At 34.2% G+C, this 12,925-nt stretch overlaps 1 protein-coding gene across 1 annotated transcript in view; it reads right to left on the reverse strand.

Annotated features, from left to right (window-relative positions):
* Positions 1-12,925, reverse strand: part of USP34 (ubiquitin specific peptidase 34) — a 117,151-nt gene that overhangs the window by 61,975 nt on the left and 42,251 nt on the right. The window contains exons 11-23 of the mRNA XM_010007152.1: positions 11,759-11,884; positions 11,215-11,344; positions 10,598-10,630; positions 10,074-10,204; positions 9,056-9,663; positions 8,384-8,598; positions 6,595-6,710; positions 6,383-6,510; positions 5,191-5,280; positions 4,251-4,346; positions 2,641-2,723; positions 1,291-1,445; positions 365-478 (exon numbers count right to left, since the gene is read on the reverse strand). Of these exons, the coding sequence (XP_010005454.1) occupies positions 365-478; positions 1,291-1,445; positions 2,641-2,723; positions 4,251-4,346; positions 5,191-5,280; positions 6,383-6,510; positions 6,595-6,710; positions 8,384-8,598; positions 9,056-9,663; positions 10,074-10,204; positions 10,598-10,630; positions 11,215-11,344; positions 11,759-11,884 (2,025 nt within the window). The remainder of the gene's footprint in view (positions 1-364; positions 479-1,290; positions 1,446-2,640; positions 2,724-4,250; positions 4,347-5,190; positions 5,281-6,382; positions 6,511-6,594; positions 6,711-8,383; positions 8,599-9,055; positions 9,664-10,073; positions 10,205-10,597; positions 10,631-11,214; positions 11,345-11,758; positions 11,885-12,925) is intronic.

Consider the following 12,925-nt stretch of genomic DNA (forward strand, 5'->3'; position numbering starts at 1 on the left):
ACAAACACAAGAGTGAAGACATTTCAGTTATGCTATTATAAACTGCAGGCAAGAGGCATCACCTTCTTTGTGATTTTCTACCTATAGAGACCAAAGCCACAAGGGAAGGTCGGGATCACTGGAGTAATTTACTTCCATTTCACTGTCCCATATTTAGAACTTGTGAGTCTTGAGCTTCCAGGGCTCTCCTCAAGGCAGTAATCTGTACAGACCTCACCACTATGGGCTGTGGCATTATTATCTCAAACCAGTAAAGAATATTGAAGCCAGTAAGTTCTCGTGAAATATGTCACTGCAGGTAGGTAATTTAACTTTCCCCTTCCCTCAGAAAGAGGAAAATCATAAGCACAGAATTAAGGCTTACCTCTGAGTTTGAACCACCATCATATGCACTGGTAGCCAACCTTGCCAAATTGCACAAATGCTGAAAGAGGTTTAGGCCAGTCATACTAATAGTTTCAGGTTTCAGTTGTGGCATCTGAATAAAATGAATGCATTTTAGTATTGGAAAAAAAAAAATCAAGGATGAAACAATGAGGTATTAATTTTACTGTCACAGAAAACTGTCATTACTATTAGCAATCATATTCAAATGTATTAGATCGATTAAAATTTATTCTTGCAAAAGATCATACATTCTGAATTTTATATACAATACAAATAATCACCTATAATTGGCTTACACAAACCTCTTCTACCACTGATTTGGAATGTAACATTGCAGAGGGAACATATTATTGTAACATTAGTTTCTTAACTTATCAACAGCAGGACAACTTGTTAGGCTACATATCTGTTCAAAAACTCATGTGCAACATTGAAAAAGAACTAGACTGCATGAATTTTTGCACAATCTATCAATTTTGAAAAGGATGGGACCCCTTGCAAAAAAATACTGCTGCATGTTCATATTTCCAGTGGATGTATTGAGATTTATACACCATCCTGAAAAGAGGAAAACTGACTTTTTTTTTTCAGGTAAGCTATATATCATACAGGATAGTTTTGGGGGACTTTTTTTTCAAATTCAAGTGCTGCACAGCTTCAGATAAAACACAAAGGCTATTTGCAAAGGAACACTCAAGTAAATACTGGTGTAGAAAGAATTAATGCCAATCCATTTCCCTCTTCCCTCCAAGCAGAGAAAAATCATTGCGTGACAAGTGGGGCCCTCCCAGACTACTGAAGATGTATTTTTCATAGAAACAACTTTAAATATGTTAAATAGTGCTGATAAGGAAATAAATATTTTTACCAGAATTGTAATGTTGCAATTGAGTTTCTACATACCTTTTCCAAAAAAAGGTGCTTGTATGTCTCCATACCCATAGCATGTTGATCTTTACTTCGTACTTGATTTAAGAACCAATGTAGTGCATCATCGTAACATTCAGAATCTTCTACTAAGCAGTGCCACAGGATGTCCACTTGTTCTAAACTCAGCCCTAAAATTAAGGAAGTATTTTTAACTACTCTTTTATATATATAGTGATAGTCTACAAAACCCAAGAAAAACCAGAACAGATTTTGTCGGGACAATAAATTTGCAGAAACAACAGAAAAATGCACTACCTACCTATTAGGAATTACACACTTTTTCCCTTTTTGGGCTGGTAATCAGCTATAGGTTTTGGTCATTAGTGCTGTCACTTGTTACTACATCATGGGCTGACCTGGGATTTCACACCAAACATCAGGTTGTTTCTCAGTTCATATGTAATTACCAAGCACAACCTGGAGTCCAGGTTTGAGCCGGATATTGAGACCATGGCTGAAAATAGTCATCTCAAAAAACTCATGAACTCAGAAAGTTTCTTCAAAAAGAATTGTGGCTATCCTATCAAGAATTGTAAATATGGCATTAAAATTTTTATTTTTTAATTGGCTACAGGTATTCTCATTCCTTCCTGTACTCTGCTGTAATGACAAGAAGGACCAGCCATGCACTGTATGCCAATTTTGATTACCTACAATGAGGCTACCCAAATGCTTCCTCTCTTCAGTCATTTTAATAAATGACCTCAATATACAATCAACCAAAATCCTGTGCAGAGTTGGTTACGAGACAACACTGAAAAGCTGTTAGCTTACAAGGGCTTATGGCAGAGAAAGCCACCAAGGATTGCTAAAAACACAGAAAATTATATTCAACTTTGAATTCCATCAGCCACATCAACAGATTTCTATTTTCAACCTTTTACAGTGAAAAGGTTTTTGCATATGCACAGTTTCTCAAAAGTATAAACCAATTTATGACAGTATTAAAATGTAAATAAATATTCCTTTTTGGTAACACAATGTACCTATAGTTCACTCCAGTAAAAGACCTCTGGGAACATTATGGACATGAATAAAAAGCCACAAATACATAATATATTATCTTAATTTCTGTAATTTCTACAAATATTATATTTAGAAAAACGGAAGCACAGAGAACACAAATTTGTTCTCACAGAACTTCAACAGAAACTAAACTCCAATATTAATTCTGTGCTTTCACCAATAAAATCTCTGAAACATTATGAGAGACTATTTACAACTGAATGTTTAAAATATTATATTTAAGCTAACATTGATTCTTAAGAACTATATGAGTCTTACTATGAGGTGCTTCTCTGAAAGGTAACCTCAAATACTTACTGAAATGATCTGGTGATCCTAGAGTTGAAAACACACATGTCAGGAATTGAAGACGAACCTGAACTTCTGCACTGTGGCTGTATCTAAAATGTAAATTTGTACAGAAGCCCAAGTTTATTTCATTGTTCACTGTCACAGCTTTTTTCCTACTCAAATACATGCCTCAAAAGCATGAAAACTTCTTAATCCTAAGTTTTTTTCTGAACTTCTAGTTCAATATATAGTTTAGACATCAGCTAGACACATTACAGAACCAAACCAAACAAGTGGAAGGACACACTAGACATTACTAAGTAAGATATTTTTTGTTGGTTTTTGAGGAGGCGCAAATAGGGTCTTTTGGCAGATAGTCCAATTCAAGTACATTTTTGTCATTAGCACCTTGCAGGATCTGATCATATTTTTTTCCCTAACTTGAAAATGCTGATATTTCTACTCTGAATATCCAATCCAGCTGATACATACTCTTTATAAAAATACATTCATAACTTATATAAAAATAGTAACTTTATTTTTGCTTATAAGGTACAAGCTTAATGGTCAAAGGAGCAGAACAACATACTGTTTTGTCTAAATTTAAAGCAATTTATCCCACTTTAAAACAGCTTTTGAAGCTATTTTTTCACTTGAGCAATGCTTGTATCAAGGTGCATGATGAAGTAAAAATTTGACCTATAAACAGCAACACTTTTCAAGTGTGGATGTCCCTATTTACACATTGACCTTGACATCTGTCATAACAGGAACAGTCTATTATTCCAGGACTGGGAAGCTGAAAATGGTATTACTTGTGTATATAAACCTAATTTTAATCATACAGACGGGAAAGTGCAGAATAATGTTAATTAGAAAAAGAGCTACTACAAAGATTAATGACAACAGTTTTTAAAACTAAAACACTTGAATAGTTTTATATGAAACACTTGAAATTTATTTGAATGTAGAAAATCTTTGTCTTTTATTTGTACATAAATATTCAACATGTCTAACAAAAAAAACTAAAACACTTGAATAGTTTTATATGAAACACTTGAAATTTATTTGAATGTAGAAAATCTTTGTCTTTTATTTGTACATAAATATTCAACATGTCTAACAAAAATGGCTTGAGAGTTGTTGCCCGTTTTTTTTAAGAAAAGGGAAGCTATTTACAATGTTACTGTTTTTACAGACCTTTGTCTCCCTAAGCATGTAATGTCCCTATAGAAATATATAAACCTAATTTTAATCATACAGAATTTAAAGTGCAGAATAATGTTAATTAGAAAAAGAGCTACTACAAAGATTAATGACAACAGTTTTTAAAACTAAAACACTTGAATAGTTTTATATGAAACACTTGAAATTTATTTGAATGTAGAAAATCTTTGTCTTTTATTTGTACATAAATATTCAACATGTCTAACAAAAATGGCTTGAGAGTTGTTGCCCGTTTTTTTTAAGAAAAGGGAAGCTATTTACAATGTTACTGTTTTTACAGACCTTTGTCTCCCTAAGCATGTAATGTCCCTATAGAAAGTATCTACTTATAAGAATACATCAGAAAAAAGCAGAAAAGAAACATTTAAAAGCATAAAATATCAAACACTCAAAGTCAGTTGTGTACTTACAATGCATGTTTATGTCGTCCTTCCCTGACTGCCTGAATGTAGTGTACCAAATTATCAAAGAAAAGTTTCATCATATTAAGTTCCTTTTCTGCCCACCTGTGTCAATTTAAAGGGCAGAGGGTATTATGGTTTGTTTAAAAATATCAGAAAAGCTACAGAAATTAGAAAGTTATTAAAGGAAAATTGCATACACGTAAAACAAAAGTAAACACTTGGTTCTCCATCTACCATGAATCCAGGAGCATTTTGCAGTACAGTACTCTCTTCTTGTTTTCTGAAAGGCTCCACAATGTCCCTATTTTCAGGCATAGGACTGAAAGAACACTCCCTTTTGAGACCATGAAAACTGTTCTGAAAGCCCTAATTCAAAAAAAGACTAAGCCAAAACTCAGAACTGGGCACGTATTTAAATGCCATGTCAAAAAGCTAAGAAAAAATACTCATAATCACTGCAATCTTTCCCAAGTTCCAGCGGTCTGTTTTCTGTACTGAGGCCAGCTAATTATATAGTTTGTTATAGTAAGAAACACTACACCATATACCTGTGCTTTTCAAAGGTTTCCTTATAAACCTTATTTTTATTTGTGAGAAGCATTTGATACACAATCAGAACATAATGAGGTAATACTAAGTTAATACAACCTTTTACAATAGTACTATTAGTGGATGTCTGGTACTGTCTGCAAGTCCTTTGGGATTTAAACAGGGGGAAAGATTAAAAAAAATGAATTAGACTTCACCTCAGTTATAATAGTTGGGTATATCATCAGAAATCTAGGCCTGAATGATAAAACAAGCTCATACATCTAGGCCAGAAGACAGATTATACCTGTAGGTCATTAGTAATTTGGACCATGCTAAAGGAGAAAGCCTTGGCAACAGTCCCCTAGAAGTCATGACTTCTGTTGGCTTAGTCTGCTGGGGACAGGGAACTACTTACATTGTTATCCAGTGTGTATCATAACTGCTTCCAAATTGTTGAAACGTACCAAACAGCTTTGGAAGGAGACGAAGGGAAACTACTACTGATCTAAAGGAGAGAGAGAAATTACTACAATCTATGTCTGTTAGAGAATTAAAATAGTCAATTTTAAAATTACTTTGAGAAGCTCAGGTTCAGTGAAACAGGCTAACAGAAAGCACTGGAAGTATGTCCACTATGTCAGCCAATTAGTTTTCTGAATCTGAACTACACATACTCCGTATTCTCTACATGCACTAGCTTGGACACACAGCTATCAGAAAAAGTACAAAAACATATATTTTTTCTTATTAAAAATTATTAAAATTTAAAAAATAAATGTTTTATTTTTTAGTTTTGTAATACTTATAATTTGAAATTTCATTAAAAAGGAGTGTAGTTTTTCTACAAACAGATGACATAGAAATAAATCTGCCTCAAACTTGTTACAGACACAAAGAGTTGTGTATCGTAAGACAACAATCTAGGAAAATTCACAAAGTTCATAAACTGCATGTAACTGAACTTTAGTATCAGTGATAAGCATCATCATTTTTATTTTATAAATTAATATCTGAATATGTTTATAACTAATCTCACAAAAAGCTTTTGGGAAAAAAGTAACAACATAACCCTGCAGGTGACATCCAGAAGTTGATTGGTTGTATCAACAAAATTTATTTGTCTTTTCCCAGCCTTTAAGCTGCACAGTCTGGTAGCAAAACAAGTTATCTGAGGTCAAGGTTTTACATGAATTTTCATCTGCTTCTTCACAGATACTATACTCCACAACAGACTTTTTCTTTGGTGGACAAGAACGTGTCTGTTCCCCAGCCGCTTGCACATGGAATCTAAATATTCAGTTCAAAATGCTTGAGCTAAGGCACCTGACCTTGCACTCAACTGGCTAATATGTGGATTCAATTTTACCAACTGGTAGGAAGGCAGTAACCTCTAGCAGAAGGGAGAACAGACAAATGCAACAAGATGAGAAATTCAGGACGCTGACAGAATAGAAAAATGGGACATCAGATACATCCGTAACACCTTGACAATTATTTTTATACTTTTGCTTTTGTCTTCCTGTAAAGTTAAATAACTGTTATGGTCAACTTCGATTTCCTGTATGTTGCAAAAATATATAAATGTAAAAACAGATAATTTAAGTTACCTGTTGTTTGCTAAATTTTCTAAGCAGCCTTCAATAAATCTCATTCGAATCTGTCGGTCAGTGAACCAGCATACTAAAGAACAGAGTAGCTTCTCTGCTTCATTTATTAACCCTTCAGAGAGATGAATCTACAGCAAGTAGAAAGAACGGTCACTAAACAGTATGTATTTCTTTTCTTTTTAAAAAATATTATTTTCTGGTATTCAACTTACTGCATCTTCATCCTGGACCAGATCCCACAAAAGGGTATTTCCTTTCTTACAGACATTATCCAAATTAATGTCTGTCACTGCATTGCTATTATATTGATGTTTATGAACTGCTGGTCCTGAACAAAATATAAAGACCGTTATTGAATAAATAGAAGGAACTATCTAATCTGAACATTATTCCCCATTTCTTTCTAAACTTGGCTATTTTGAAGTGCATACAACAACATTGCAATTGCAGCCTTTTCTACACAGCGGTTCTTAAAAGACAACAAAACATTATGACCATACAAGAAGTTAACAGGACAGTTACGCTAATATTTACACTGGCTTTGGCTCATGGCAAGGTGCAATAAAAACAGTACTTAGGAACTGGAGATGCAGGTGCAACTGCTTTTTAATTTAATTAGATCTAATTCATAGTGCAATTAAAGTATTTTTTAAGTCTCTCGGTGGTGCTGTGATCCAAAGGGAGGTAACTTTACAACCACCTTGGTTGGAAAGCAAGAGGGAAGCACATGTCAATAAATTCCCCTTACACTGCATATCTAACTAAAACAAGTTAAACAATCACAACTTTTTCTATACAACCGAGTATCAAAATCCACAATTTTAAAAACTCATGATGTTTTCATAAACACTGATAGACAGTGTGGCCACAGCTGGCACTATTCATTTATCTACTATTTGATACTATTTTCATGTAACAGCAAAGTCAAGTAGAAAATTTAGATTGCATGCAGAACACTGTGATTATTTGCATGTGCAAGACTAGAGGTGTCAAAAATAATCTGAGCTGAAGGCCTTAAGTTTAAACAATAATTTCAATCTTCAGTAGGATGTTTAGTATCTATTGAAAATATTGGAAAAAATATGCTGATTTACAGCATGTTTTAACTATAAAGTTTTAGTAGTTTATTCAACTCTTTAGTGCAGAAAAAAACCCAAACTCTTCCAAATTTTTAATGTCAGTTTGAAATTATAATTCAGTTCCACATAACAAGAAATGTTAAGGCGAAATAAAAAATGAGATTTCTTATCCAAATGTGTTTCAGAAAAAGGTTTACTGTCTGCTGGAAGATACCAAACTTGATTGTGCCAGACCAATAAAGAAAAATGTCAAATCTTCACTAACTATACCTTCCATTCTATTTAAAATGAGGATAAAACAGAAAATAGAGCCACCATAATAGCATATGGAAAGATGATATAATTCCTGAGAAATGCTTTAGTAGCATCTCAAATTGTACCCTGAAGTAAACGAGAAGATTTGGCAGTGTAAGACGAAACAGCATAAAATGCGCTTTAAGGCAAGACTCCCTATCAAGTTAAATTTTAACTCACTTTTCCAAATTTATTCTCTGTACTTCCCATTACGGTTAATTCATTTAAGATGAAAAATTTAGAGAATTACAATAAGACCCACACACCATAAGAAAAATCATGTAAGGCTTCAGAGAGAAAAAATCTCACATTTCAGTATCACTTTTCTTTTTATTTTAACAAAAAAACCCCACACATTTGCTAGGCTCTTTAGTGTCTTTATTAGTTTTAACCTGCATTAAAATCTCCAGTAGAAATGGGAGAAAAAAATTTTAAAAGGGTAAAAACAGCTACATCTAATGTACAATAATTAACCTCTTGGAGAGAAAATCAGTGGTCACCATGGTTTCTTTGGGCAAATACACATGTATGGTTAAAGTAATTTAATTATTTTGATTATTGGAAACTAATTCAAAATTATATAAAACTGAAGTACACTGGTTTTTCATTTCCTTTTTACCACTCTTACCTTGACTAAGATGTTCGTGATAGATAGAGGCAAGGTTAGGAAGGTGCTGCTGAAGATGAGACGTTAGCTCAGCATGTGAATTAATCTGTACAAGTTCTTCTTCACAGCCAGACTCTTCTCCGTCAAAATCAGCCATATTTTTCTCTGATTTTGCACTGACTTGGGAACTACTGCAACTGACATCATCTGCACTTAGCATGTCATCAACCATATGCCTGTAAAAGAACAATATTAGAACGGACAATATCGAAAAGAAAGTTGTTTATGGCAGACTACGAGTGAGCAGACATCTTCCTAAAGCTAAAGTCAGGAAGAATCATCTGAGTAACAGATGTTCATACGAAAAACAATTACAGATAAATTGAAGGTCTCACTATTATGATGGTTGTGTTGACTTCTTTAATGTTAACTAAATACAACATTTTCCTAAATAATTTTAACATTTTCTTAAATGTTGTCTTATTTATTCAATATGAAATTTTCCAAAAAACTGTAATCAGATGCTAACAAACCAGATTACTGTGGAACTATCTGTGATAACTATAATCTGTGTTAGACAAAATTATCCTGAACCATAGCAAAATGTTCATACAAATTTATGTCCAAACAGAGTATTTTGCTAAACTTTTTTTTCTGGATAGACGGGATCGGGAAAATTGTCAAGCTACCTACCCGTCATGGTGATGGTGGTGGTGGTGGTGATGCTGTGGCCCAATGAACTGCCGACAGTTAAATAATTCATTTCCAATAGTTTCCCCAAGGAAGTCCCCTGTGTGAGTTATACAAGAATCTTGAGACCCTTGTGAGATGTGAGCAGTGCTCATGTCCCCTGTCATATCATGCTCTGCATCTTCAGCATGAGAACAAGCACCCAGCATTCTTATTCGATTCTCCACAGGTGTCACAGAGTCAGTGTTAAAAACATGGTCCTTTCCTGCCCCATTATTTGCACTGCTCCTCTCTGATGCCCCTTGTGAATCTCCCAGACAAATGCCCGTTTGTGATTCCAGTTTCCTGCTTCGTAGGTCTGTACCCCTAGTGCTTTTCTGAGGATTATGACTCCTATCTTCTTCCTCTTCATCCTCCTCCTCTTTGAGAGCTTCAATATCTGCAATGTCTTCAGACTGAACCTCACTGCCAGGGCTTCCAGCAGACTGGCTTGCGTGACTGGAGTTGGCCTCATTACTGGATCCATCACTGTGGCCACTGCTACTACCAGGACCACTACTGCCATCCTCACCACTGTTGGCTGTCTCATCAGAGCTTCCTTGCATGGATTCCTGAAATGAATTATTTAATATTTTTAAGACTGGTAGAAAAAGAAAACACCACCAAAAATTCATAATCAACTTCATTATCATTCAAACACCATTCTTCAGTTATGAGGAAATGTGTGAAACCTGTAAGTTTTCATCTACTTTTTCTCAATTTGGCTGCCAATGACAAAACACTCCGAACAGCTGTAAAGGGCAATGAGGTCTCCCCTCAGCCTCCTCTTCTCCAGGCTGAACAGTCCCAGCTCCCTCAGGTCTGCTGGTAGATACTAGCTATCCACTGCCCTGCTGCAGCTAAGCATATTTGCTATGTATCTGTTCAGGTTTTGAAACAACTACAGGAAATAATAGTACCAAAAGAGCTAATAATAGGCAACTCAGTAAGAAAATTCACAGGCTAAGATTTACACACTTACCTCTGTATCTGAAAGTCGCTGTTGTACATGTTTAGTTCTGTTAATAAGCTGTTCCTCCATTTCAATATCACTGCCTCCACTCTGATGGGTGTCACTGTTGTCGCTGCTTTGAGGGCTTGCTGCTGGTGACCCTAATTCAAAATCACATTTCCCAGTTAGTTTTTGATTTCTATTAATTGGAATGTAACAGCACTACATAAATCTGCCTCAAAACTTGAACTCATTGGCATTCCTCCTTGCAACTAGTTGAACAAGGGATGCAATTCAAACAATTTGAGTACCTAAACACTAAAATTTATTTTAGAACACTGAGCATTTGTATTCTGATACCTCTTCTTGCCAGCATATAGCATAGCTATAGGAGTTTCCTAGATTCTACACTAAATATAATTTAATTTTACTTCTCATAAAAACACAATTTCTAACTTTTACTAGTTTTTCTTCTATTAAAATTCGATAGCTGTAGAAAAACACTGTAGCATCAAACATATCAGATTGTGGTGTACTTCTAAATCTATACTTACAAGGTGAAGGGGCTGCTCTTCTGAGCTCCTCTTCTTCTGAAGGAAAAAAGGAGGATGGAAAAATAAGTGACTAAAAATCTTTTTTGTCAGCATATAGTTGTCCATGACTCATAAAAATCACCAGTAAGAAAAGAAAGGGAAACTACAATAAAATGGCTTGGCAGCACCTTTAGTAATGACTGTGGAGAAACACACAGTCAAGTGAAAAAAAAGCAGAAATTGCATGTAACATCAAAAACGAGGTAAAAAATTATATGAGCTTTTGTAAGATTTTATGGAGCTATGTAAGTCACACATGTTCAGCAAAACAAGAATAGTTAACTGAGTTATGGACCATCCTCTAGATAAAAAAAAAAAAAAAGAAAAAAAAAAGAAAAAAACATACTACTATAGATATACAAACAGAATTGTTCCAAAATGGAAAGTTTTCCAAATGCGCTCACAAAGTTTTAATGCTTTCATCTTTATCCTCAACTTCTGCTTGAAAAATACGCCAGCGTGACACTTAAAAAAAATTCTTGGAGTAAAACATTCTATACATCCTCTTTATTCAAAGTCAACAAGAAAACTATGAAAATTAAAAATTTAACTATCAGATCTACTGGAAAACTACATACCTTTTTTGTTTCCCATGGGCAGATTGGTACTCAGTAAAGATGCAAAAGAGCTTTGTTTCGACAGCTGAGCCTTAGCTGCTAGTGCATTATTCCACAGGGCTTTTATAAGCATTGATGCCAAATACAAGGTCTATAATCAAATCCAGATAACAGTGCCATTAAGAAGCAGTAGTTTTGGAATGCAAAGATCCACCATTAATCCTTCTATATGCCAATGTTACAGTTCACAAAAATAAACTCAACAGAAAAAAAGGAGGTACCAATTGTATGAAACACTATTTAACCTCAGACACAAAGTTAAGATCTTCTATGACTGGTTAACATAGTTTTCAAAAATCTCTGAGAAACATTTTAATTCAGAAGTCAGAAAAAGCCTACTTGAAACATGACAACTTTACTCATATAGTTTCCACTCTTACACATTAGTGATTATTACTTCTACATGCACTCCTTCAGAAAGACAAAGACAAATCAATAATGCTTGTCTAATATGCCACCATAGTTCATTTTCTCGTTACAGTGCATCTGTTGACCTTGTCTTTACCTGTTCAGTGTGAGCACTTGGATGAAGAGTTGAGACAAGGTTAAGAAGGTGTCTAAGTGGGACAGGGTCCAAGTTTTTGATCAAAGAAGGAAACAAGTCATGTATGTAACGACTGCAATGCTTGAGCTACAAACAGAGAAGATAACAGAAACAGCAAAATAAACTGTAAAAAAAATTCAGTATTGATTAAATTCCCACAGTTAAACAACATCTTCACACAGATTCTCAGGAAGCACTTATCCAACTCCAAGCTACACCAAACTTGCAATTTTGACTAAACTTAATTTTTATGTTGTAAAACATATAAAGTTCAGTGAAATCGAATGTAACATCATCTTCTTTAGTTCCAATTTTAAAATGTTTGTTGGAAAGAAGAACCAGAAGTTTATTTTGCATTTTAATTTCAATATAACTTTTAAAATATTAGTGTATATGGTAAATCCTGAAGGAAATCGTATTTCCAATTATTATCCCACTAGCACTGGTAAATACAAATAAAAACATTACAGGCTAATTTGAGACTGAGAGAGAACAAACTTTGCGAACTGTGTTAAGATTATTTACAATTCTTTTGTCTTTCCAGTAATGGATGTCAAAAAAAAAATCTTACAACATGTTTAGATACTCAATTTACACATCAAAGTGACAATGCTCCTAGATGTTTCCTCTTAAGGTAAAATGCTGCTTTTCATAGTCACCCAAAGGTTTAATCATGTTTTTAAGGATGCTGAGATTAAAAAAAAAAATAATGGTTACAGGAAGCTTCTGGAAAAAACCCATTCTTAATGTTGGTTACCACATATGCACCTGCACATATGCAGTTTATTTATGCATTTTGTTTTGCCTTTGTGGCACATAAATAAAATTCCTGACAGCAGTTTACAGGGAACAGGCCATCTTTCACAGGATTCAAACTGGAATCAAATTATGTGGGTTGTATCCAAGGATGTATTTAAACATTTTGAGATAACTTCTTCAACTCAGGGAAGGTAAGTTTTTGTCAGAAAGTTAGTTTAAAAAGTGGAAAATATACTCTTTAAAGACTTATTTCAAAATACATATTTTAAAAATATCAGTAGTATGTCAAATGAACATGTGAACTGTAAAAAAAATGTCACAAAAGTTTGTAAAATAGCATATAAGACAGAAAAAATCCACAGGTCTAAC

Source organism: Chaetura pelagica, unplaced genomic scaffold (genome assembly GCF_000747805.2).
Source record: "Chaetura pelagica isolate M959 unplaced genomic scaffold, ChaPel_1.0 scaffold111, whole genome shotgun sequence".
In the NCBI taxonomy this organism is placed as follows: Eukaryota; Metazoa; Chordata; class Aves; order Apodiformes; family Apodidae; genus Chaetura; species Chaetura pelagica.